At 37.7% G+C, this 26,719-nt stretch overlaps 1 protein-coding gene across 1 annotated transcript in view; it reads left to right on the top strand.

The window, feature by feature from the left end:
- The window catches only part of LOC309417929 (uncharacterized protein C8orf34 homolog), a gene marked incomplete at its 5' end in the record, with an annotated part of 176,993 nt that overhangs the window by 113,146 nt on the left and 37,128 nt on the right, over positions 1-26,719 (top strand). Inside the window, one exon of the mRNA XM_082015562.1 lies at positions 11,760-11,895. Within this exon, the coding sequence (XP_081871688.1) occupies positions 11,760-11,895 (136 nt within the window). The remainder of the gene's footprint in view (positions 1-11,759; positions 11,896-26,719) is intronic.

The raw sequence follows: 26,719 nt of genomic DNA, 5'->3' as shown, positions 1-26,719 counted from the left end.
CTACCTATTTTCTTTTTGCTTGAAATAGATCTCCTCTGCTGTATATTGTTGAAGATGCTTTCGGTTTAGACTACTTTTTTATTTTCTCTCTCCCACCTGCTGATATGATTTGTACTACAAGTTTGACCTCATTTCATTTTTAGGTTATCAGTCAAACTGCCTGCACTCCAGGAGTTTAGTACAGATGGTTCCTTTTGAGAAGTAAAATATACTGAATTAGTAATTTATCTTCTGTGATACAATGTACTCTTCTGCAGCCTCCTTCCAGCATGTGATGATTGTGCTTCCTAAGGTTCTGTGTTTCCTTCATCCTTGGTTTTTTACAACTCTTTGAGGAACATTTGCTATCTGATGTTGAATTGGCTTTCCATTCGAGGATGTCTGCCTCCCCTCAAGTTATAGAATTGCTTTGCGTGGTTAGCCTGCCGTTTTTATACTCCGCAGAGGATGGCATACAGTGGCCACCAGGAGATGTGGTTCACATTTTGGAGTTCAGAGCAATGGAACAGAGTTAAACACATAAGCACATGGGAGTTTCACAGCTCTCATATTAAGGAGCTACAACCCAAAACAGAGAAACTTGCAATATTTTAGGTATATTTAGTCTGTGGAATCAGTGGCAGTTTTCACTTGAGTTCAATGGAATCATGATTAACCTTAGTATGCCTTGAGAAGCAGATTTGTCAGGTAATATTCTCTGATTTGTTTACAAGATGGTTTTGTAGTTCTGAAATGAGATCTTCTGGAGAAAATGTGTGGTTCACTGGGTAAACGCAAATGTATCTCTATGATGTGTAAGATAGTAGACATGTGCTAACATTACATAAACTTAACATGCTGCAATGCCTGATTTATTATTTAGGCAATAATCTTGTCCTGCAGTATTCAGTGAAAGTGTAACAAACACATGTATTATATGTGCCACTAGATTATTTTCCATTTCAGCCAGCTCTCTGTCTTGTGTTGCAGTATGCTTGTGCAAGCAATGGGGCAAAACCAAAAACTGTCTCATTTTCTCTTAGCCAAACCAAAAGCATGAGCAAACATAATCCAATAGTGCACTGAACTGGTAGGTTACACAAAACAATCTAACAGAATAAGCAGCACATATACAACACCCTCAGCTACACAGGTTTTTCAGTAACCAAAAGTTTCTTTAAAAAGCATTTACTTCAGTAAAAAAATTATTGGAAAACTGTGTGGTTTATTTGGAACTTTATTACCTGGCTAATCTGTTGGATGTGTGGGATGGTTTTGACATACCTGCTTGTTTATCTGCTTGACCCAGCTGGAGAGATAAAATTATATTTACAAATTTTGTTCTAACCTCTCTCAAAAGACATCAGTGATATGAATTTAATCAATGACTGAGGAAGAGCATGTACTGTCAGCTGTGATGCCACTGGTATGCTGATGGTATCCAGCTCAGTGTCTGCTTCTCTGAGTGTAGACAGTGCAGTCTTCCAGATGTCCCAGTGTCTGGCCAAAAGAGGGGTAGTGATACAAAACAGATGGTCTTGTCTCAGGACAAAGCAGAGTTGATGCAAGCTGATAAAGGGATGGAACTGGAAGAAACAGCAGAGCTTCAGTTGTTGGGTGCCATCTTATACTCATTGTTATCTTTGATTCACAGCAGAGGTAGCAAGGAGGGCAGTTGTCCCTTTGCAGATAGGCAGAAGTTTGAAGAGCAATAGCAAAGATCCACAGTTTGTTTTTTCTAGCTCACTAGCTGACAGTTTTGGTGATTATGATAGAATTACTGATATGTTACCGCCTCAGTCAGGACTTCAGTGCACCTAGAACTTAGTATGAACTTTCAGGTACAACATAATAAGTATCCTTTGTTAAATGTGCCAGTGCACACAGAGAGTTTAGAGATTTCATTGCTTTCTCTCTGCCTGCCCAAACTGTCCAGTCTGAGATTGCTCATATACGAGTCCCTAAATTAACAGAACTTTGCTAACATTACAGCTTGGTCTGCAGCTGGGTGCATTTGGATATAGTGCTTGACTGAGAAGCACTTTTTTTTTAAATAGGAGGTGTGCTAGTTTCTCAGTAGAAAATTTAAGCTGTACAAGCATCTTGCTTTTTACTCATGTATTTCTCTCTTCACAAAGAAGATTCTCTGAAGGACAGTAAGGTGTTTGACTACATTTGGAATTTGATAATTTTAATTAAAGAAGAAAAAAGTTGGTGAAAGAGAGATAGGAAATCTTGATCTAGATAGGCTTATGGAAAAGACCATACAGATGCTTTAGTAACTGGCACTCCAGAAATGCTTTTACTAATAATTTTTCAGAAGAAATCTGTTGGAAGGTTCAGTGTTACTGGAACTGTTTGGCATAAGATTATTTGTAATTTGTAATTTTTATGCTTTGCCTCAACTTTCATTGCAATAAAAGGTGTATGAATTTCCTCTTGACAAGCCAGCTGAGCTTAATCCTCCCGGGGGGGTGGCAGAATAAATTAGGTGGATGCAAAGAAATGCCAATACGGCCCTCAGTGCAAAAATTTACTCATACAAAGCTAATCAGTTTAATATTTTCTCTGACTGGCTGAACATTCACTGTAGTTGCTTTATGTTTAGTGAGAAGTACTACTGAATTAATGAATTATTATTTATCTTAGCTCATTTATGTAAAACTTCATATAAACAGCATGCAAATTATCAGTTTAATTCAAAATAGGTTTAATAAAAACATAAGTGATAATATAATGTGAAATGCAATTTTGGATATATATTGTAAGGAACATCTGTACTACGTTAAACAAATACACTTGAAAAATATTATGGCTGGCTCCTCTTTGTTAGAAAATAAAAAAACAAATTGAAATTAAAACCAGAATTAAACCTTTTAAATATACATTCCTTTCTAATGCTGTGATATTTTTTATATGATTGGAAAAAAGCTTGCTGATTTAAACAGGCCTTATTGTATTATTATGACAAAGCTTTTTTTGGTGTTTTTCTTTAAGAATGCAGAGTTGGACTGAAGTCTGAAATCGTGTATTCAAACAAATATAGTGGTTGCATAAATTATAGCAGAATTGGAGCTGATTAGAAATATTGATCAGAATTTGCTTTTGATTTTAAAAGCTGTTTTACTTAAAGCTAAAGTGCAAGAAAGAAAAAGTTTGCCAAGGAAAAATATTAAAACACATGCCTTCTGAAGTCCAGAATTTCTGGTTGTTGTGTGGATTTTCTCATTATGACCTTTCTGCGTTCAATATTAGTATTATAATGCAAGTACTTTTGTACAATTATGGCCGTTGTGGTAATGCATTATAGAATGTGATGTAGCAAGGGAAATATTCTAAATTTTGTTTCACTGGAAAAGGGGAAGTAATTAGTGTGCTTCAGTCAATAGTAGACTCCTGTTACTGTAGAAATAGTGTTTGAAGTAATTCTTTAGCACTGAAAGAAGCTACCTAGTTGATAGTTCAGACCAATATGTTTGAAATCAATATTGGTGTGGAGCAACAGTGGTTATATAGTCAGTTATTGTTGCTGAACTAGTGTGTGAGCAGTGGTTATTTGGTTATATTAGATCATTTGTACTAGAATTACCAGTAGGGAGTAATAAGAAGGCATGATGCCAGTTCTTTTCAACTGTGTTTATGGACTTTCTCATGTAAATAAAATGAGATTATAATGTTGCATTCAGTCAGTGGTTTGGGCAGTTGGGATATCCAAGACTTCATCTGCCTGATTTGGAGCAAGCGTCTGAAGCCCAGACACAGTATCACTGTAGAGACACTCTCATCCCCTAAGTCAGTGCTTCCTCAGTCTTGCCTGCAAGTAATTTGTTTTCTATAGTAAATAAATATCCCACCTCATGAAAAAAGGAGAATAAGCAGGAGGCCTGTGGGCCAGGGCTTAGTGTAGTTGTCTAAGATACTGAAGTGTGCTTTAATGAAACTAGAACATCTTGATCAGAAAAAGGCTGCCTCCTAGGATGAGTCCACTCCAGCATAAAACAGGAAGATGGAGAAAGCAAAGACAGATTCTGCTCACTCTTGCTGATTGAAAGTGAGAACTCTAATCAGGGATTCTTTGTATGTTTCAGTACCTGCAAACAATGCTGCTTTCTGTAGTCCCGTGTTGCTTTTGTGTTTTTCACTGCTAGATTGGCTCTGGCAATCTACAGGTAGAGGTGGACATGCAAACTTAAAGACTTAGCAGCATTATGTTTCAGCTGGTTTTGCATTCATCCCTCAGTGGAAGCACAAACATTTAGGGAATTTATTGTCCACTTGAGATGCTTATAAGGTAAGATGTCTTCAAAACATTGGATTCAGGAATCTAAAATGGATCTAAGCAGTGAAAGTCTCTTGATGGATTTACTTAGGATGATATTTGCATCAACAGTCTATGGCATAGGTCTGAACTGGGCCAAATTCAGATATTTGAAGATGTTAATAGTAAGACATATTAGAACGTATGTACCAGCATATGTAACAGCATTGTCTACTCCATGACATCGAAGTCATAGATGAATGAGAAGAAACAAAGTGAGATGTCCTGTAGCTAGTGTATTGCAGAAGATAACTCCAGTTTTGCTTCTGTTGAAATAAATAATTAAACATAATTTTCAGAAATGAGGCATCCGGTGTTCTAGATTAATGGTACTTCTTTGTCTGGAAACTTACATCCTGCTTGTCATAGAATCATAAAATCTTTCGGTTGGAAGGGACCTTTAAAGGTCATCTAGTCCACTCCCCCTGCAGTGAGCATGGATATCTCCAACTAGATCAGGTTGCTCAGAGACCTGTCGAACTTGACCTTGCCAGGGTTGGGGCATCTACCACGTCTCTGGGCAACCAGTGACAGTATTTCACCACCCTCATTGTGAAAAATGTCTTCCTTCTATCTAGTCTGAATTTACCCTCTTTTAGTTTAAAGCCATTACCCCTTGTCATATTGCAACAGGCCCTGCTAAAATGTCTGTCCCCATCTTTCTTATAAAGCCCATTTAAGTAGTGGAAGGCTGCAATAAGGTGTCCCCGGAGCCTTTTCTTCTCCAGGCCGAACAACTCCCAACTCTCTCAGCCTGTACTCATAGAAGAGGTGTTCCATCCCTCTGATCACTTCTGTGGCCCTCCTCTGGACCTGCTCCAGCAGGTCCATGTCTTTCCTGTGCTGAGGGCTCCACAGTTGGATGCAGTACTGCAGGTGGGATCTCACCAGGATGGAGTAGAGAGGCAGCATCTTCTCCTGTCACTCTTCCTTTAATGCAGCCTAGGATGTGCTTGGCCTTCTGGGCTGTGAGCGCACATTGCTGGCTCATGTCCACCTTTTCATCCACTAGTCTCTCCAGGTCCTTCTCGGCTGGGCTGCTCTCAATCCCTTCATCCCCCAGCCTCTACTGACACCGGGTGTTGTCCTGAACCAGATGTAGGACTCTGCACTTGGCCTTGTTGAACTTTATAAGGTTCACACGGGCCCATTCCTCGAGCTTGTCCAGGTCCCTCTGGATGGCATCATGTCCCTCAGGTGTGTCAACCACACCGCTCAGCTTCGTGTTGTCTGTAAACTTGCTGATGGTGCACTCCATCCCACTGTCTATGTCATTGATGAAAATATTAAACAGTACTGGTACAGAACCCTGAGGGACACCACTCGTCACCAACCTCCATCTGGACATTGAGCTATTGACCACTACTCTCTGGGTGCGACCATCCACCGAACAATCCACCCATCAAATCCATATCTCTCCAATTTAGAGAGAAGGATGTTGTGGGGGATCAGGTCAAATGCTTTACAAAATTCCAGCTAGACAACATCAGTAGCTCTTCCCTTGTCCACTGATGTGGTCACTCCAACACAGAAGGCCTCATAGAAGGCCACTGAGTTGGTCAGGCAGGACTTGGTCTTGGTGAAGCCATGCTGGCTGTGTCAAATCGCCTCCCTGCCCTCCATGTGTCTTAGCGTAGCTTCCTGGAGGATCTGTTCCATGATCTTGCCAGGCACAGAGGTGAGGCCGACAGGTCAGTACTTTCCAGGGTCCTCCTTGCTTCCCCTTTTAAAAATGGGTGCAATGTTTCCCTTTTTCCAGTCTCCAGGGATTTCACCTGACTGCCAGTTTCCTCAGGTGGTCTCAAACCTGATCTCTTTACAGTGGGAGGGACTTTTCTCGTCCAGTCCCTGTCTTGCAGTCCATCCCCTCGAGAGGTGAGGGAAGAGACACTGCCAGTGAAGACTGAGGCAAAGAAGTTGTTGCATACCTTAGCCTTCTCCTCATATATTGTTGCTAGTTTGCCAATATTGCTAATCAATCAAATAGTGCACTTTCTTTAACCTTCCTTTTCTGGCTGACATATACCTGTAGAAGCCCTTCTTATTATTCTTTGTGTCCATTGCCAAGTTCAGCTCCAGCTGTGCCTTGGCCCTCCAGACTTCATCCCTACACAACTGGGCAGCATCTCTGTGCTCATCCCAGGATACCTGTCCCTGCTTCTACTGCCTGTGCATTTCCTTCTTGCCCTTAAGTTTGCCAGCAGGTCCCGACTCAGCTATGCTGGTCTCTTGCCTTCCTTTCCTGATATCTTACATCTGGGGTTTGAGAGCTCTTGTGCTCTACGGAAGCATCCTTAAAGATCTGCCAGCTCTGTTCTGCTCCCTTATTCCTGAGGGCAGTTTCCCAGGGGGTCCTATTGGCTGACTCCCTGAAGAGCTGGAAGTTTTCTTTCCTAAAATTCAGGGTCCTGACTTTACTCTTTGCCTGCCCCATATCCCTCAGGACTGCGAACTCCACCAGTGCATGGTCACTGCAGCAAGACCGGTTGCCTCCAGTCTTGACATCACCAATTAGCTCACTTGCCTTTTTGACCAACAGGTCCAGTATGGCATCCCCTCTGGTAGGGCTGTGTATTACCTGGCACAGGTGGTTATCCACCGTGTGCTCCTGGAGTCTCCTGGGTTGCCTACAGCTCGCCGTGCTACTTTTCCAGCAGATGTCGGGGTGGTTGAAGTCCCATAGCAGGATGAAAGCCGATGAGCACGATGTTTCCTGTAGCTGGAGTAAGAAGGCTTTGTGAATAGACTCCCCTTGATCAGGTGGCCTGTAGTAGACACCAGCCACAAGGTTCCCTTTGTTGTGTCGGTCTCTGATTCTTACCCATAAGCTTTCGACCTGCTCGTGGCTATTCTTCAGGGACAACTCTTCACAGTCTATTCATTTCTTGACTGGAGGAGGGCAATGCCTCCACCCTTCCTTCCTCTCCTGTCTCTTCTGAACAGCCTGTAGTCATTGATATCTGCACTCTGGTCGTGGGATTCATCAGACCAAGTTTCAGTAATGGTGATTTTGTTTTCCCAACAGTTCTTTTGTAATTAAGGTAGTATTTTTGGGGTGTTCTCTTGATATTCATATGAAAATTTAACTAAAACAGAGAGGACTGATTAACATAATTAGGAACGTACAAGTATGACATATAAAGCAGCATAAATTCCTGGAATACTAGCGAAACAGCTATCGACAGTAGGGTTTTATTGGTTTGGTTTTTTGGGTTGATTTTTTTTTTTTTTCATTTTTAGGGGCGTGTTTGTTTTAATGTGAGTAGTAGAGCATATTAAGAGTCTGTGCTTCAGTCAACAATCCTTGACAAATCAACGCTATGTACATGGAATGTATCAATGTCTATCATGATGTAAGAACACTGCCTTGAGAAATTCATTGCTTCAAAGAAAGAAGCATTATTTTACTGGTGAATCAGAATTAACTGGTGGCCTGCAGGAACATCATTCAGAATTCATTATATCAATTTTGTACTCTCACATGAAAACATTTAGTGCTTTTCTTAGCATTAGACTGAACAGACAAATTTTCAACTGTCATAACCTCTTTAAAGATGAACCATGACTTTTTCCAGCTTTGTACCTTGTTCTTGAATTACTCCTAGAAAATTACTACATGTTTTATAATGGAAGAAGAAGACAAAATGACTGGATTATATAAAAAAGTGTAGCACATATAATGTGATTATCTGAGCCTTCTGTGCAACTGAACTTACAGTACATTTAACAGAAGTTTTGCCTAAGAAAAGGTCTGTCGTTAAAGTGAGTGGTGTGTGAGTCTTGTGGGAGATGTTTGTAAGATGATTCCACACCCTCTCATCCCAAGACATTAAGCAACCTTGCACAGTTTCTAGAATACTTGGCATTAGTGCCCCTTTCCTACTCCCCAGCCCTTCCTCCCCCAAAAGAAAGGAAGTAAATAATTACAATATCCTATGTCAAAACATTACCTTGTTCCTGGGCTGTGTTATTGTTTTGCTGAAACAGATACTCTTTTTCCCCTTCCCTTTTTGATGAAACTTGTCTATAAAAAAATCACAAAGAATTTAGCTTAGTGCAGCATTATTATTAATATAGAAAACATCTGGTTCTCTGCTATGCTATATTACACTTGTGATCTTAATCTCACTTTAAAGTATTTTCATGTATTGTTGTTATGGCAGTGCCTGAAAATTGTGTGAATTTATTTTGGTGAATTGCTGATTTGAGAAAAATGTAAGGGGTTTTTGTTTGTTTTGTAGGTAGTTTTTTTAACTACAGAAAACATACTTAATGGAAATTGCTATAGGACCAAGGTATGGTCTTCACATACCCTATTCATGTAGAGAATTGCAGAGAATTAATATTAAATCAAACAAACACATTGCACATCATCATTATAATTATGCATTAAAATAATAAACTTTTATTAGCACAGGTGAGATTGTTTCGTTTACGGGAACTTCCAGCCTATCAGTGTACAAAGATAGGTAACACTTTTCTAAGGATTTGAGAAGTTTCACAGCTTTCTTGTCTTCCATCAGATAAGCAGTCATCAGTTTGGCTTTTCTTTCTCTCTTTTCTCCGTGAATTACCTCATTGCTGCTCAATAAAATCACTGAACTGCTCAGCTGTATCATCACTAGTTGGTCTAGCAAAGAATACAAAGAGAGAGAAACGATTCAGTGTTCCAGACCCTGGAACTGAATTGACTTCTCAGTGAAATCCTTTTTTGCTTAGACTGATTCTTTCCAATGTTGCATATACAATCTGAACCTTTGGAAACCTTTTTTTAATTCTTAAAATGCATTATTGCACTCATTGTTTGTATTTATTTTAATAGCATCCTTATTTATGAACAGATATTCTTATGTAAAACACTCATCAATTGTTGAACAATATATACATCCACACACATAGTTTAGTACTAAAATTACTGTATGATTTATTGTTGTTTTTTTTTAATCAAGAGACTTCAGTAATGAATGTGGAATCAGCTTACAGCTCAAAAATTCCCATCCAAAGTTATAGGTATTGGGAACCAGGCAACTTCTCAAAGCCCAGTTGCTCTAGTGAGAAGAAAGTACAATATCTGCACTGTAAATTTGAAGCATCCGGAAGAAATGAAATAATTTAATACTGAGGCTGTGCAGTAATCAAAGTTAATTTAAATGCTGATTTGGTAGATGGGATTATACTTCTCTGTCTAGTTAGAATATTAACAGTTTTTTGTAGCTTGCCATGGAAAATTCCATCCAATGTTTAATTAGATCAATGAAAATTCCTTGAGAAAAATTAATGATTGTATATGATGTAGGTTGTTTTTTTAAAATCTGCATTTTATTATGCACATTGCCGATTTGGTATATCTGGCATGTGACAATAAATCAATACTGCATAATATTCTGCTTACTTGTCTGTTAGCTACAACTGTAGGCACCTTCAGAAATCCATGTTTCTTGCACAAAGTTTCACTCAATTTTCTCTGGAGGGAAAAATGTTGGTAGTTGACTAAAAATGAAAAAAGTCGTGGTTTTTATATACAGATTCAAATATAAAAGGTGTCATAAAGGGCAGCCTATGTCATCGCTCTGTTGAAACGGTCTTAGTCATCAGACAGCCAAAAGTTAATCAAGCAGAGAACAGTTGAAAACCTTATTTAACGAAATCACATCTGTTTAGGGGAAAAAATCCTAAGGCATATGCTACAATTTCATTTAAACTGTAATCCTTCCAGTGGTTTACATCTGTTCAAAAATATGGAACTTTTCACACCTCTTTAAAGCACAATTAAACTATTTATTTGAATATATGTGTTCCAAATATGTAATACCTTTTCTGAAATGACTCATAGATGATTGATTTCCTAATTCTTTATCATACAGCCTTCCAAGTCCTTTGAGTTAGTTTATATATTACCCACAGTTGAAGTTTAAAGAAAGTGTGTGGAAATGCTATAAATCGATGCCAGAAACTTCAGTGAAACTGTCAATTTATACCACCAAGCCAACGAATCTTGGGAGGGAAGAGAGGTTTCTTAAGCAGCAAAATAAAACATTACAGATAAGAAAAACTAGTTCAAGGATTTTAGTCACAAAAATTTCGTTTAAGTTTAGCCTTGCTGTTCTTGGATGTTGCTTATTCATATGGGTGTCTCCCAAAAAGTGTTGTTGATGTGGCATAATCCTGACAATCTGGCCAATCTACCTGGGCTTTGAAGGACACTGGTAAGAGTAGTGTCTGTGAACTATAGAGGACAACCAGAAATACTTCAGGTAATGATTCAGGACATTGCATCATATCTCACTCCTTTGTGTATGAAGAGGAGCCTAAGTACTCCAGTGTGTATCTATAATGACACTACTTAATAGAAATGTTAATGTATTTTAAATTCTTACTGAATATCTCCTCTTCTGATTTTAAAGTCCTCTGTGACTTTTCTCCACCTCATGTTGGGTTTTAAAGTCTGCTTTTATGGACTTTCTGCTCCACTCAGATACTTAACATCAGGTTTCTTTTGTAAACATAAATATATGAAAATACATGTGTATACATTATCTGAAAGACATTTTAATTAGATGATCACATACTGTATACCATAAACCACATACATCAGTGAGTACATGGAATGGTTGGTGCTCATTTAATAGCAGCTAGTCAGTGTTTTTCTTGTTTACCTTTCAGCTAGAACCTAACCAAATTATAAACAACTGAAAATTTGGCTTTATGGATAGATTATGTATACAGAACTTGCCTATTTTATGTTAGCAAAAAATATACAGATTATCCCTAAAGAATGTCCTGACTGTAAACCAAGAGAATTAATTTACAGTCTAATTGAGCTACACTATTCCAGTGTGATCTTGGGCAAAGGATTCTTTCAGAGCCTAAGCTGTCTTCCTGCAAAATGGGAATGATTTTACAGTAGTAGAAAATCCAGTTATTGTTATGAGTTGCCCAAATATTACAGCAATATGGTGGGTATAAGTATGCACATTGTGGTCCCTTTCAATGTGATATATGTATCCATTTCACATTTTCTGTGTTTAGCAGAGCACTTTTATTTTAGAAATATTTTTTCATTGCTATATGAATAGATGACCAAAAAAAAAATCAGAGGAGCATACCCTCAAAAAAATGAATTTTCTCTTCGATATGCCCTCTCTCAAATGGAGCTATTGGACAGCATCTCTTGATGACAAGTTTTTTATAAATGAATCAGGAAAACAAAGATTGAAAAAATATACAGCACTGTTTGAAGTGGAAATTAAACTGGATATTTTTCAAGGGACCCCTTGTAACAGGGTGATAATATATATAAATAAAAATCCTCTCAAATCTCTTTTATTATTATACAAGTAACTGTGTGTGTTTTCTTCCTGATTTTTGAGTTGTTTCAGCCGTTAGTGATTTTCCAGGTGAAGCACCTTTATTACTACAAAATTTAATCATGTGTTCATCCAGTCATTCTGTCTTGTTGCAGAGGATCTTGATGATCTAAGAATGGAAGGAGTAACAAGTGTGATGTCTTCTGGGAGCAAATTCAATCAAACTCGAAGCGCTCATATGGCTGAGCCTCAAGCAAAGGTCACACTGAATATTTGCGCAAGATGTGCCAGGTAAAAAGCAAAACAAAACCAGATCATGCTAACCAATGCATTCTTTTCCCCAGGTTTTCAGCTATGTATTGTTCTTATGGGCCGGGTCATGACCTCTCCTGTGCTAAAGAAAAAATAATTACTTAGCTACTGGCTACCCGATGACCTCTGGCATTTGGATTGTGCAACTTATATTTATGCTTGATATGTCACATCAACAATGAATCAAAGAACGTAGTTAGTCTTAGGCCTTACTTCACAGCTTGAAACTATTTTAAGCCTTTTTGTCTCTGAATTTCATTAGTTATTTGAGCTTCTCTCTGTTTTTCAGGAGATGAAGCAGGGAATGTAAAGGTTCAAATCCAATTTGAAAAGCACCTGTATAAATGGAGATTTAGTTGCACAGGTGCAGTTCAGGATTTCAAGTGGTTGCTTCTTAGCACTTTATAATCTCATCCTGTTTCATCTGAGAAATAACGTAATCAGGTTGAACCCCTTTTGGTTTTGACAGCTGGAAATAATTCTTACATTTACAGTATGAGGGCCAAATAAACAGGTTGGTATTCCTGTAGCCAAGTCAACTTGACAACGCAACACTAACAGAAACCCCTTAAATGTCCTAGATGCATTCTTCTCTGTAGACAAAAGCTCATTTCGAGAAAGGATTTAAGCCTGTTTAAATGACAAAACTAGCCTTCTCACCCTTCTGTTAATGGTTCAGATTAGCAAGAACAATACAGAGGCATGCCAATTTTATCTGCCTGCCTTTGCCAATGGCTGCTCTATTGTGTCGTTTGAGAGGGGATTAGCTGCTTGTAAATAAAAAGCAACCTGTGGTGAAATTAAGTCAAAAGTTTGGCCATATGCCACCCTACGTTTCTACTTTTTTCCCCATTTTGCTTGTAAATTACTACTTTTAAAAGGCACTTGTGTAGGAAGAGGGGCTTTAAAACATTTTCTGATGCTCTGGGAGCATAACTACAGGCATACGGAATCACCCATGCAATAGAGTCTCTTTAGCAGGGTTGTGGAGCCTCGGGGAACTTGAGCTCATAGTCCTGTCAGAGCAGCAGTGACTGCATGGCCTTGTAGTTCTAGAGAGTTTTGCGGTCAGCAGTGTGGCCTTATGCTTTAAGAAAAGACCAAACATGCTAGTCATGGGATTCTTCCCAATTCCCTAGAAACAAGTTGCTTATGTTGTAAAATGCTTTCCAAACAACTAGCTGCATGAAAGTGTGGCACCTTTTTTCAACTGTCATTAGTTGTCCGTGATTAACAAGTAGAAAGGTAAGGAAAATAGAAATGTTAAGTTTTCTGTATGGTCTTTTTGAACTTACATAAAATTTTGTATGGATTACTATGAAGTTTAATTACATTTCAAATTCCTTAAAGTAGCTGCTAACAGCAGATGCCAAGATACTATATATTCTCTCAATCCTGCACACCAGGGAGCAAAAGGCTCAGATCTTGAGCCAAACCGAGCAACCTTGGCTATACCTATTGTCCTTTAACTGGATGTACTATATGACTCTGCACTCTAAAATACGAGTTGTAAGAGAAAAATCTTATCCCCTTTTGTCACTTCACTTATCAGCGAATGAAAATCAGCACTTTATTTTGTCTAAACACCTTCATTTCATTCCTTACCTTGTTTAATGAAGTCAGTGAGGAACTGGGTGATACCTACTTGACTGTGGTTCTTTTCACTTTTGTTGTAGCTTAGCAGTTTCTTTAAACCTTGCAGGAATTAAAAAAATATACCATCTATACATAGCAAGGAAAGTCAAGAGAGATAAATGAGTATTGCTGTTGTATTCAGTAGTAAGGAAACTAGCATTTATTTTTCAAGATGATGAAGTCTGTCTATTCTTTTGGAGAGTTCCTTCCTTCTTACTGAGTCTGAGGACACCTTTGCTCTCTTACTTCAAGACAGAGTTATTAGTGCAGTTAGCTCTCTCTTTCAATACCTCCACAGCATATTTGTCCAGTGCCTTCTTGCAGCAGCTGAAATAGTGGGTAGGGAGAGTTGCATGAAGCAAGTGGCTTCAAGGACAAAAAGATAGTTTTTTTCCTTGTTTTCTTCCAAGAGCAATTCAATTTTCTCTTACTCAGTGATAATAGCCATTGGAAATACAATGTGATAAATTAACAGCCTGAATATTTGGGTCATCTCTGTGAAAGTTTCTCAGTGTTGGCATTTATATCAATTGTTATGAGAAAACCTAGTACTTCTTGCAAGGTCGTAATATGGAACATATTAATACATTTATTTGTTTTAGAAATTATATCTTTATTTTTTCATATTCTCTAAGTCATCTTGTGTGTTGTACAGTTTATGTACAAATACTGTGGCATTTGATTGTATGCACATTTGAATACAATTGATAAAGAAGTCAGTATAAGTTGTTATGCATACTTTTGGTTACAATTAAACAGGCATCTTTCCTCTTAATTTTACCCATTTTTTGGTTGTATAAGGTGATTTGAAGTGAAGGGAGCTATTAATGGCATGGGTATTCTGTAGCTAATAGGGCTTGTCAAATCAGGTTACTAGATCAGGTCTACTGAAGGTATTTTCACTGTCTGTAGGAGGAATGTGACTTTTTACTTGAAATTTGATTGGCGGAGCTCCAAATATTAGGAAACCTTCTTGGCTCAGACAAAAAGTTTAATTCTACTCTTGCATTTGCATAATCTAGTTATTTCACCTTGCTGTATTTAAAAAAAAACTCTGCTCTGATTACTTTCCTTCTATGATACCTCCTCCAGAAGGTTCCTGACATCCTTGGACATGTTGGGGCTCTTCTCAGAGGATTTATTTAAAAAGTTGAAGGAATTCCTCAGTACTAGCTTTAACTTAATTTGGCTTAATTTTTTGTGTCTCAGAAAGGACAAGTAGTCTTATCAGCGTTACACCCTACTTCTTCATTAAAGTCCTGTGTAAGTTGTAGGCCCTGCTGCTACTAGGATTACATTTTCTTGCCCTAGATCATTAGACCTCCCTCATTATTTGAGAATTAGAGACAACAAGTCTGTGGCCATGTGTAGGTTACATTAGCCAGGGAGGAGTGCTAGTATGCCCACTGAGAGCACCTGCAGTAGGGTACACTGCAGCAATATGTCTTATCTCTTCTGTAGCTTCTACAGCTCCCTACAAATGGGCTAAACATGGGTGTACAGTGACTTGTGAGAAGAATGGACTGAACCAACTGTTCCGCCCTGCTGACATATTTGTCATCAGACTTCATTTAGCTCCAGTTTAGCTCCTTCCCTTTATACCACTCAAATATATGAGAAAATCAGGATACAAGTTCTAGAGTGTAATAATAGGAGGACAATACTAGCAGCTTCTGGTTCCCTCTTTCTCTGTCACAGAATCACAGAATGACAGAATCACTGGGTTGGAAAGGTCCTTCAAGATCATCAAGTCCAACCATTAATCCAGCACCACCATGTCCCCTAAACCATGTCCTGAAGTGCCACATGCACATGTTTTTTAAACACTTCCAGAGATGGTGACTCCACCACCTCCCTGGGCAGCCTGTTCCAATGCCTGACCACTCTCTCGGTGAAGAAATTTTTCCTAATATCCAATCTAAACCTCCCCTGGTGCAACTTGAGGCCATTTCCTCTTGTCCTATCGCTAGTTACTTGGGAGACGAGGCCAACACCCTCGTCGCCACAATCCCCTTTCAGGTAGTTGTAGAGAGCAACTCAGTACAGCCTTTGCTAGTAACTGGAATTTAGGTCAAGCTAGTATTAAATGTCCTGTGTAGCTGGTTTTCTGTGACTGTCACTAGGCTGTTACTCTGCACAGTAATAGTTCTTCCCTTTGAACTTCCTTATTCTATTTCTGATGCACTGTTTAACACAGTGTCGGAGGAAGATCTTAAAAAATAATGCCAAATGGGAGTGACTATCAAAGTTGAAAAATCTACTTTGTTACAAGGCAAATTAAATCCAGTTTATGTTCCAGGGGGAAACCTGCAATGCTGTTGAGGCACTGCATTTGGCAAAACATTCTCCCTGGCCTTAAGTCTCTTAAACAAAAGTAAGAGCTTTTTCATGAATCCTAAGAAATGAGACAGAATGGACTCATAATTCATAGCTAGAATAACCACCCCAAACTTTTAAAAGTTTTTTTTAAGAAACTGGTATTTAACCTTCAGTGCTGATAATTTCACCAATCATCTTCAAATAATAGAGTTATCACAGCTCAGGTCAGTAATTTTAGTAAAAGGTAAAGTTCTCCATCCAGACATGTAGGAGTAAATATGCACGATTCTTTCAAGCTGTCACACCAAGTTGTTTTTTACAGCTTATGATTAAAAAAACAAAAAAAATCCCCCCAAAACCAATCAAACAAAAAAACCCCAAAACCCCACAAAAAAACAGAGAGAAAGAGAAATCAAAGGAGGGGTTAAGTCTCCTGGAGTATAAATTGGTTTGGAGACTGGAATATAGCTGTAAGAAACAGAGAGCTTACTGTTTTCTGTATAGATGTTTCACACACGATGAGCGAAATGCAGATGGATAACAGCTTTAAGAGGTTTTTCAAATGGGAAAGTAGCTACAGAACAATGTTATTCCCATAGCTGCTCTTGGACTACAGTGCAAGTTAAGCAGCATATTAAGTCATCTAAATAAAGGGCTGACATCATTCACAAGGTGGAACAAAACAAGGTTTATAGATACAGAAAAAAAGGCTACTAAACCCCCTATATTTGGAACGTTTGCTTTTTGCTATTTAGTGCAGAAAATCAGCAAAGACACTTTTAGTAGAACTGATCTAGATTTAGATCATTTGAGCAAAATTATTGTAATAAAAATTCCTTCTTCATCTAAGGACACAGTCTGACTGACTTAGGGAATAGACTGACTCATTCTATAACACGATTTTGTGAATTCTTTCTCACATACAGGCAAAACAAATGAATTTCAGGTTTGGCCGATGAATCATAAGACACCCTCACACATAAGCAAAACTCATATGGGTTAAATAAAGATTGAAATGACAATTTGTAAAAGCCAAACAGCACTTCCATATTTTCTCATGTATTGTGACTTGCACACTGAGCATTTTGCAAGAATTTAATCAGGCATTAAGGTATAAAATAACACTAGTGTACTATTTTAGGGGGTTTTCTTTTTTGTTTTTTTTTTTTTCTTGTAAGGACCACCCATTAGCCTTGTATGCTCACTGCCATGCTTAAAAGTTAAATCTTGTTCTTGTGGAGTCGTGCCAATGCATTCCTGGAAGTAAGAAGCTTTTTGTTTTTAATAGCGCAAGGGCTGCATTCATTCTTCTTAACATCAATAGTATACAAAAAAGGGGTTGCATATGATTAAAAAAGAAATGGGATTATAGAAAACATACTGTGCCACAAGCTTGAAGGCTTCTGAACAAGAATGTTGGGAGGAGCACTAGTTGCATACAAATGTAGGTTTGAGATGCAATATTTTATTTAATATTTTAAGATTAGCTAGAGCAAAAGCACAATGTCCTAATGTCTTTTAACATATTAGAGGAATCAAATATATAGGTATAAATGAACAAAGTACAACTGTACATTAAAGAATTAAATGTGGCTTTTCTAGCCATCACCATTGGGATGCTGGGTACAGTTCAAGTGTAGTAACTTGAGTGCTTGAGCTGCTAATGTAGAATAAATGAGATGCTCTGTGCATGCTACCATTTACAGATGCTTTCTGAAAACTTAGTTTGGAAAAAATACTCAAAAATTCTCATGTCAGTTTGCCTTGCCTGTGTTGCCCTGCTCATCATCTATATCTTTGACTCCTTTGAGATGGCTTGTCCTCCAAACAATCTTCAAGTTAGATTGCTTATTTACCAAGACCAGTTAACTTTTCTTTAACCATCTGGATTTTTGCAATATTTTATTAAGTTTGGTTTTCTACAGTGTGGTCTCCACCACTTCCATGTGTACTTTGGATATAGTCATATAAACTACATGGTACTATGTGAAATTTAAGAATCACATGTAGGTTCAGTGAAATACACCACTGGACTTTAAGCAGATCTTCATGACATAGATCCATGAGGACCATGAACATGTATGGGAGGAGACAAGAGAATTAACAGAACCAGAAATAATTTGTGATAAATTGCAGAATAGTGGTGGAAAGAATAGAACTGTTGTCTGAATTGGCCGTGATATATCTCTCTAGAAAAGAACAGGAATTAATTGTTTGGTTGGGGAATTCTCTGGTATTAATCTAGCTTTGACCATTTTAGATTCTTACAGAGTAAGAGTTTGGATGGACGTCATGGTTTAGCCCCAGCCAGCAACTAAGCACCACGCAGCTGCTCGCTCACTTCCCCACAGTGGGACGGGGAGAGAATCAGAAGAGTAAAAGTGAGGAAATTCATGGTTTGGGATAAAGACAGTTTAATAAGTAAAGCAAAAGCCACGCACACAAGCAAAGCAAAACAAGGAATCCATTCACCACTCCCCATGGGCAGGCAGGGGTTCAGCCATCTCCAGGGAAGCAGGGCTCCATCATCTGTTTCTTGGGAAGACAGACGCCATAACTCTGAATGTCCCTCCACCCCTTCCTTCTTCTTCGTCCCGGCTTTATATACTGAGCATGACATTATATGGTATGGAATATCTCTTTGGCCAGCCTGGGTCAGCTGTCCCAGCTGTGTCCCCTCCCAGCTTCCTGTGCATCCCCAGCCTTCTTGCTGGCAGGCCAGCACGAGAAGCTGGACTGTCCTTGACTACTTAGCAACAACTCAAAACATCAGCACGTTATCAACATTTTCTCATCCCAAATCCAAAACATAGCCTCACACTAGCTTCTGTGAAGAAAATTAACTCTACCCTGGCTGAAGCCAGGACAACGGAGATGCTTTATCTCAGTATCACAAAGGTATAACAATAGCAATGAGACTCCAGGTCATTAAGAAGCATTTGGTGGAAAATTTTATAAAGAGCTGTGCAGAAAATAGTGTCTGAAGCTTGAGAAGTGGATCTCATTTAACTATCAAAAGCAGAAAAGCTAATGACTGTAAATAGAGAAAAAACTGCTGTTAAACAAGCCATGTTACTGTATGTACTGTCCACAGACAACACTACTGAAACTTCAGACAACAAAGAGAAAAATTAATGAAATTAATTACCACTGTGGGGAAGATCATAAATACTGACAAAAGACTACATTTAAAAAGCAGTTAAAGATGATGGGCTCCTGGACGATTTCCTCAAGTGAAGGAAGGAAGCCTACTGAGCTTCCTGAACTTCAGCTGTGCATTAAGATCCCTTCCTTATTGTTTGTGGCTCATCTGCTCTCATTGTCATTGTGTTCCCTGCACAGAAAACACTGGGATGGCTGACTTGTCTTTTGAAATGGGGTGGGTTCTGCTATCTTGTCCAGGCATGTAATCGCAGACTAACTCCACAGCTGGGAATGGGAAAGTGTCAGAGAATGAGTGTTGCACCATGCAATATTGGGATAGAGTCTGATCAGGTAGGGTGAAGAAGATGGGCAACCTCTGATATCCCATATAGATGCCATAGATCCTGGAAGAAGAGAGGATGCAGAGTTTGCTGGTGGTGTGGTTTTTAACAGATGGTCTAGGTTTATGTTCTGCCAAATTAGACCAAATCATCACTGTAGATGCTTCAGGTCTGTTTTCAGTGGACTACTGTTCAAGTTTGGGTGTGACGTCTTCTTTCCCAGTCTGAGCCGTTTTGGTGTGAGTCACTCTAAAGGGAGTAGTACGTTGAAAACGCATGCATGACTAAAAGACATTAAAACTCCAGGGACTGTTTTCCCCTTATCCTGAGCATGTGTAACAGTACGTGGTGTCTGGGTGAGATGATAAAATGCTATGCCTACACTGAAATCTGGCAGAGACATTTCTGCTTGTGCTAAAATTCCTTAGCTGCTACATGAATTGTCAAAGCTATTCAGTGATAACATCTGCAGATGCTCATTTAAAGGCAGTTCAGGTATGTTTACATGAACTATAATCATCCCTTTAACTGCAGTGTTAATATAAACCAAGAGGTGATGGAATTATATATAAATGAACCTGATCACTGGGAATATAAAATCATGTATTCCTAACAGAGTTAGGAGTAGAGCACCATGTATGTGACTTCAAAGGATGTCTTTAAATCCCTGTTTTTCTTTATAGACTTCCTTCCTAATTTAATGTTTTGTGGGGAGTAACCTACAAATGGTGGATCCTGGAATGCATATGACTAGAAATTGGGATTTGAGGAGAATAAATTGTAATTTCTGATATCAATATCATTATGTAACATGATATATCTATTTGAAAACCTAACGTTACGTTTCCTCTTTAGACCTGACCCATAGTTTTGACTCCTCTTTTTCCTAGCTTTCTTTGCTACTCCCCAGAGGTCTGTGTAAATAAATGTATAGTGAGTATTCTGTCAGAGTGGAAGGTGCAGATGACTTGCATCTGTTTAGTCTGGAGAAGAGGAGGCTGAGGTGAGACCTTATCACTCTCTACAACTACCTGAAAGGGGCTTGTAGTGAGGTGGGTGTTGATCTCTTCTCACAAGTAACTAGCAACAGGACGAGAGGAAATGGCCTCAAATTGCACCAGGGGAGGTTTAGATTGGATATTGGGAAAAATTTCTTTACTGAAAGAGTCGTCAAACATTGGAACAAAGGCAGTGGAGTCACCATCACTGGAAGTGTTCAAAAAACGTGTAGACGTGGCACTTTGGGACATGGTGTAGTGGACATGGTGGTGTTGGGTTGACAGTTGGACTTGATGCTCTTAGAGGTCTTTTCCAACTTCAATGATTCTATGATTCTATGAATCCTTTATTATATTCCCCACTAAGTTCCATTTTTTCCGTTTTTTATTGACAGCTTGATTTTGAATCATTATGACACCTTTTTCCCTGCTAGTTTTATTCTCCATGGTGATTTTTAGGTAGATTTTTGCTTTTGTACATTTAAATGGGTTTTGATTTGTCTAGAGTGCAGCCTTTTACACAGAAATGTAACAAAGAAGTCTCTAGGATTTGTAGTTTGCTTATTGGTGGGTTTTTATAAAAGTTTTTATTCTTTTTCCATGTGCAAATAGCTTTGAAACATGTAATCTTTTAAAGGAGACAGCTAATTTCTCTCTAATCATGCAGCAGAAAGGTAGGAAACAGGATGATATTGTGTCATACAATTTATATTTCTAATTAATCAATAATATACAGATGTGTCAGAATAACTTCTCAAATCCTCCATATAATCCCTGGTTTGGCTCTGTACACTGTGAAGTAATACTGGGGAATGGGTACAGGTATACATGTGGTTTGGTACATGTATTTGCATAAAGAATAGTTTTTGTATGTCTGCCCAGTAGTGGTAAGGCCAGCTGAGTGACTCAGTTTCTGGCAGAAACTTCTGGTTTGTTAATATTCCTGAAATTGGGGAACAAATGACTTCGAAGTACCGAGTGAGAAAAATGTTTCCATACTAAAGTGGTTGGTACAGAATTAATTTGGGGGGAAGAATCTCTGATTCTAGTTCATGCACGGAATGTTAGGAAGTTTATGTCTTCAAATGCTACCAAAACTTTTGATTTTATATATGTATTTTTTCTTTCCCGACTTGCATTTCGTATTAGCTTTCTGTCTGTATACTGTTTCTAAGTGGCTGTTCTTACAGACGAGAAAGTACTAAATATTCTGTATGACTCGTGTCACTATTTTTCATTCTTTTTCCCTTTAACCTTGGTTTTATTGGACCTCTTATTTCAAAAAGAGCTGAATTTTTCTCACATTAGTTTGTGCTAGCTTTACAGACTTTGTCCTAAACAAAGTGTTATATTTGCATCTTTTTCCTTTTAAGAGTGGCAAACAAGAAAGTGAAACTCTGCATAGTCTGTATAGTGCTTTATAACTTTTAAAAATCTCCTTTCACTTTGGAAAATTGTGGAGAAAACTGTATTTTTCCTTTTGCTACTTAGAACTTCTTGTAAGGTAGAAAAACAAAAATAATTACAAGAAAAGAAAAAGTTGTGGCAAAAAAAAATTTTTTCATTTAGCTTTTTGACTGAGTTGAATCTGGGCAGTGATTAATTTGCCCAACTTTGATGCATAAATAACCACAATAGCATCTTCATTGTTTTCTCTTGATTTCCTAAGTGTTAAATACAGCTAAAATAATCTGCTTTATCTTTCCTTTTCTGGAGTGGTGTACCGCTTTGGTATATTACCTGGTCTTTCAAAAAAATAAGAAAATGCTAAAGAAAAAAATAATTCAGAAGATCTTTTTACTGGTCCTAGTGGTAATCAGAGACAGAGAACATAAATTAATTTTTTAAAGGTAGTAGGTTGATTTGCTAAGTTGTCAGAGTAACACACTGGCTTGCCTTTTCTTTCACTGACTTTTTAAAAGAATGGGCAAGGTCTCCCTATTTTCAAAATCTTAACCATGTCTTGGGAAGGGAACAATATAAGACAGGAGATTTATATCAAGTGCTCAGACAGAAATCCCAGGAGGATCAGACTTCTTTCTTCCCTCTTTTTTACCAGAATTTCCCACTGGAAAATCCATGAAGCAATAATTTCAGACCTATCAAAAGTTCCACAAAATACTGTGATAATAAAAATGTCTGTAATCAAAAATTATGTAAGCTGTGAAAAAAAAAGTATTTTCAGATGAAGCATATATCTCTTTAAAAGGAACAGTGTGTGTCTGTGTCCTTGCATTACACAGTATTTTCAGGGATGAAGCATTTCCCTCTGAGTTTGATTTAACAGCTATTTTATTTCCTTAAAGGCTGCACGTGTGGGGAAGACTTGTTATTTTTGACATAAATAACTGTCAGTCTGCATAAGAGAAATGGAAGAACTCTGTTTCCTTGAAGAAAGAGAAGTGCTTGCATGTTAGTGAAAGTAGACTTATACTTGAAACGCGTACACTGGGTACATAAAATTTGCATGTGAATTGCATCTCATACATACATACTAACTTACTGTTCCCATGATAGGACTGGTTTTGGAAATGTGACACTTGGTGCGCCAAGGTCATCTGGAGATAGCCCTGCTGTAACTTTACTAGAACATCTTTTCTAAGAACTGTTGTTCAACAGTAGCTATATATTTTTTTATCTCAGTCTGGTTGTAAAAGGATAGAATGGGTATGAGGAGGTTGGTACACTTGTAAACATTTAAAAATGCTCTTGAGAAATTCTAAGAGTAGACCTAAAGGATTTTTCAGTTCTTTTCAATGTTCCAGTCTTGATTTGTAATAATGAAAGCAGTAGGAGCATATTTGAAAATGAAATTAATATTACTTTGTCTAGTCCTGAAAATTATTGTACTGTCTCTCAATGTCCATTTCATCCTGTCCTTCATTTGTAGATCTCGTCAGGACATTTCTTTCTCTTTTCCCCTACAAAACACATTTAACCCCCTCAGTAATTTAAAAAGATAAATGCTTTCCCAAGCCTTTCCCCCTTCTCCCTTGCTCTCTTTGATGTGTACTTTGCAAGCTCATGCTTTATTGCAGTGTTTATAGATTCTTTCTGTTTGGTGCTACACTGTGATGTATATCAGCAATAGCAGTTACTTCTGGATGCAAACAATGTAGGAAGGAAGCCAGGAGATCATGAGCTTGGGGAAGCTTGTTGGTCATAATTTGAGGCTCTGGATAACAGTTTAATATAGCTCTTAAAGACACGTATGCACACACACTCACAAAACTCTTCCGCAAGTCCTAGAAAAAATGGTTCACAGGGGAAGAAAGAGTGTTAAGTCTGAAAAGACTGACAAAGACTGTAATTTTTCTCCTGTGAGATAATCGTTTGAAGGCAGCAGCAGATAAAAGATTGCCATAAGAATGGCTTAATTCCCCATCTTGTAAAAGGATTAGATAATTCAGTCTCTTTATGGATTCCTTACTCTGGGAAATATATTTCCACTTTGGGTTCTCCTTAGAAATAGCTGTAGAGTGTACTTATTTAAATGCATAAAGACCTGCATTCAGACATTTTGAAAAGGCAAACAGCACACAGAAAAGATTATTTTGCAGGCTGTGTCAATGTGTAAGTTTTGCTCAGCAAGTGGATATTCTAGTTTTACCAGCTGAAAACATTATGTCTGTGAATTACGTATTGGTGACATGGAAAGTTTCCACAAAAATCTTCAAGAGTGACTGGAAAATAATGCTTTCAATTTGCAGAAGGAGAATGGACTTCAACCAAAATCCATTTTTAGCTACAATTTTTATGAATTTTCAAATCATTTGCTGTGTTTTAGTATGCAAGCACTGAGAAATAGTGTCCTTAAGAAAATGAGTGCAAAAGTAAGAAACAGACTGTGATCTGAGTAATATCAGTGAAAATGGAGTTATTTTAGATGAACTGTTCCTTAGATCATGGTGAAATTCAAAAAATATGAATGCTGTACGTTTCATATAAATAGAATTGATGGTAGTAACAACATACTCCTGCCTGAGAGCTTTGCACCACTTCTTTAAAATGGGTTTAAAGGATTTATAAATCTCTGTTGGGGAGCATGCTGAATATGTCACTAAGTTTCTATTCCTACATTTTATTCAGAAATTTTGTTAAATATGTGTATTTATTCATGTAGTCTTATAATTTAATTTTGGAAACATCTGGATAATGTTCTGCAGGATAAGCCAATAGTCCTCGTGCTTCATTTCTTATCAATGCAGATCCTCTCTGTATTTTAGTCTATGGTGAAAACAGAAGCTATGACACTGATTTTTTTAATATAACAAGATGACATGCTGCAGAGCTTTCCCATTATTACTTCAGACTTGAGAAGTGCCAGCCACTCTCATTACTCACTGAATTCACAGTCCTCTCTTGTTTGCCCCCCTAGATCCAAGACATTTTTCTTCTATAGTTTATTGATCTGAACTTGATATAAACTTCTTTTAAAATCTAATTTTCATTAGGAGGTTAGAGTATGTTGCTAAAGCAGATGGAGAGTTTTACCAGGAAAAGAGCACTTTTGCCTGTATATTGTTTAATAATATTTATTTAATATAATTTTACCATTATATTAACTGGCATAGTCTATACTGGAAAACTGACATCTTTTTGTCTCTGTACCTGTGAATACAGTAAGAATTTTGCTGGCACGTTTTAAGCATTTTTGGTTTTGTAAAAGACATTAGTAGAACAAACGGAATAGGTCAGAAATTCCTGGCTTTATATTTAGGTGATGGAGAAGCTTTGGATTTTACACCAATATAAAGGAGTGCAGAACTTGTGGAGACAGTAAGTCAACGTACATGAGATCAGAATTTGGATCAGTATGTTTGAGAACAAAGAATGACACAGACTCGCCATATTATAGGCAAGTCAGGACAAATTATTGTAAAGCTTGGAGTGCTGTTACTGGTGTGGTGTTGAGGTTGCTAGGGAAAGGTGCAAGAAAACATTCAAGGTAACCTAAAAGCATGTGGGGGATTTCAGGACTTTCGTTGTCTGATCTCCGTTGCTATAACTTCCCTGGAGTTATGTATTTCTTCTAGGGCAATTATAATTCAGTATTACAATGATATCAGAGAGATGTTAGATGTAGATGTAAAGTTTTAAATTACAGAAAGGAAGCAGGTGATTTGAAAGGAGAAAAAAAAAAAAGGAAGTCCAATTTATCCTTCTCCTCATCTCTGACTGAAATTCCCTTTGGTTGCCAAAGAAACATAATCATGTTTTATTTTTAATAAGCTTCTTTTGTTAATAAGTTCATGATATTCATTAATATTACAAAATGTATATTACAGGTTTTGATCCAAATTAATAACTACTTCATAAAGAAACTAACTGTAAATCTGAAGTATTTGTTAGGATTTTTTCAAGAGCATAGTTAACCTACTTTGAAATAATTGAAGCAAAATCAGCCATTCAACAAGCCAAAATCTCCTTAATGAAGATTGTAATACGAACATGACACTAACTCTGTTTTTCAGAGTCGAGAACTTTTCTTTGCAATTGTAGTTTTAAAAATGTACACTGATCTTGGGTGATCATGGAAACAGCTTTACTCCTCTTTTTGATGAAAAATTTAAGGATTCTTTGCTGAACTTTCCCCTACTTATCACCATGTTTATCTAAAAGAAGTCAGCAAAGCCCATCAGGAATTTTCCAGTGAAATGTGTGGTCTTTAGGAAATAATGATTCACAGAAACCAAAATGTTTTACAGAAATTATCACAATCCAACAAAATTTAGCTGACACAGAGCAGAGCAGAGGGAATGGCTGGAGCTGCAATTCTCAGACATGTAATTTCCCACTTCCTCCTCAGGGAGTGCCCTTTACTGTCTTGGAGCCCCTGGAGGAATTTCTCTTTATTACTAAAAAGCCAGCAGAAGCATTTGTATTGTCTTGAAATAACAGGTTTTTGGGATTTCTTATCAAGTGGAATTGCAAAGTTCCTGTTCTTCACCTCTGGGGAACGTCAGAATTTGAGCAAATTTATTCAGCTGTACTTTGCTATGTTTAAAAGAGAAAGCAGTCCCATAGTCATGTACTAGTATTTGAAAGCCTGCCACATTGTTTATATAACTCTTACCTGTAGTTGTTTATTTGGGGATTAAAAGATAGTTTGTCCAGAAATAATAACTCCTCTTCTGTTTAAGGTTTTTTTAGTTCATTTTTGGGAAGAATAGAATGTGAATTTGGTTAAGTGACATGTTCCTGGAAGAATATGTCAGAATATTAATCACCCAAATATAATCCCAATTCCTGTGTTTGTGAGTGAACAACCACCCTCCTCTGAAGGTGAATTTCCTCTCCTGTGTAGTATTTGATTTGACACAAAAATTTCCTAAAGCACAGCCTCTACTATGCACTGGCACAAGG

This window comes from Phaethon aethereus (assembly GCF_964289735.1).
Source record: "Phaethon aethereus genome assembly, chromosome: 2".
Taxonomy (NCBI): Eukaryota; Metazoa; Chordata; class Aves; order Phaethontiformes; family Phaethontidae; genus Phaethon; species Phaethon aethereus.
The sequence above is the reverse complement of the archived record's forward strand: the minus strand, read 5'-3'. Positions and strand labels throughout refer to the sequence as shown.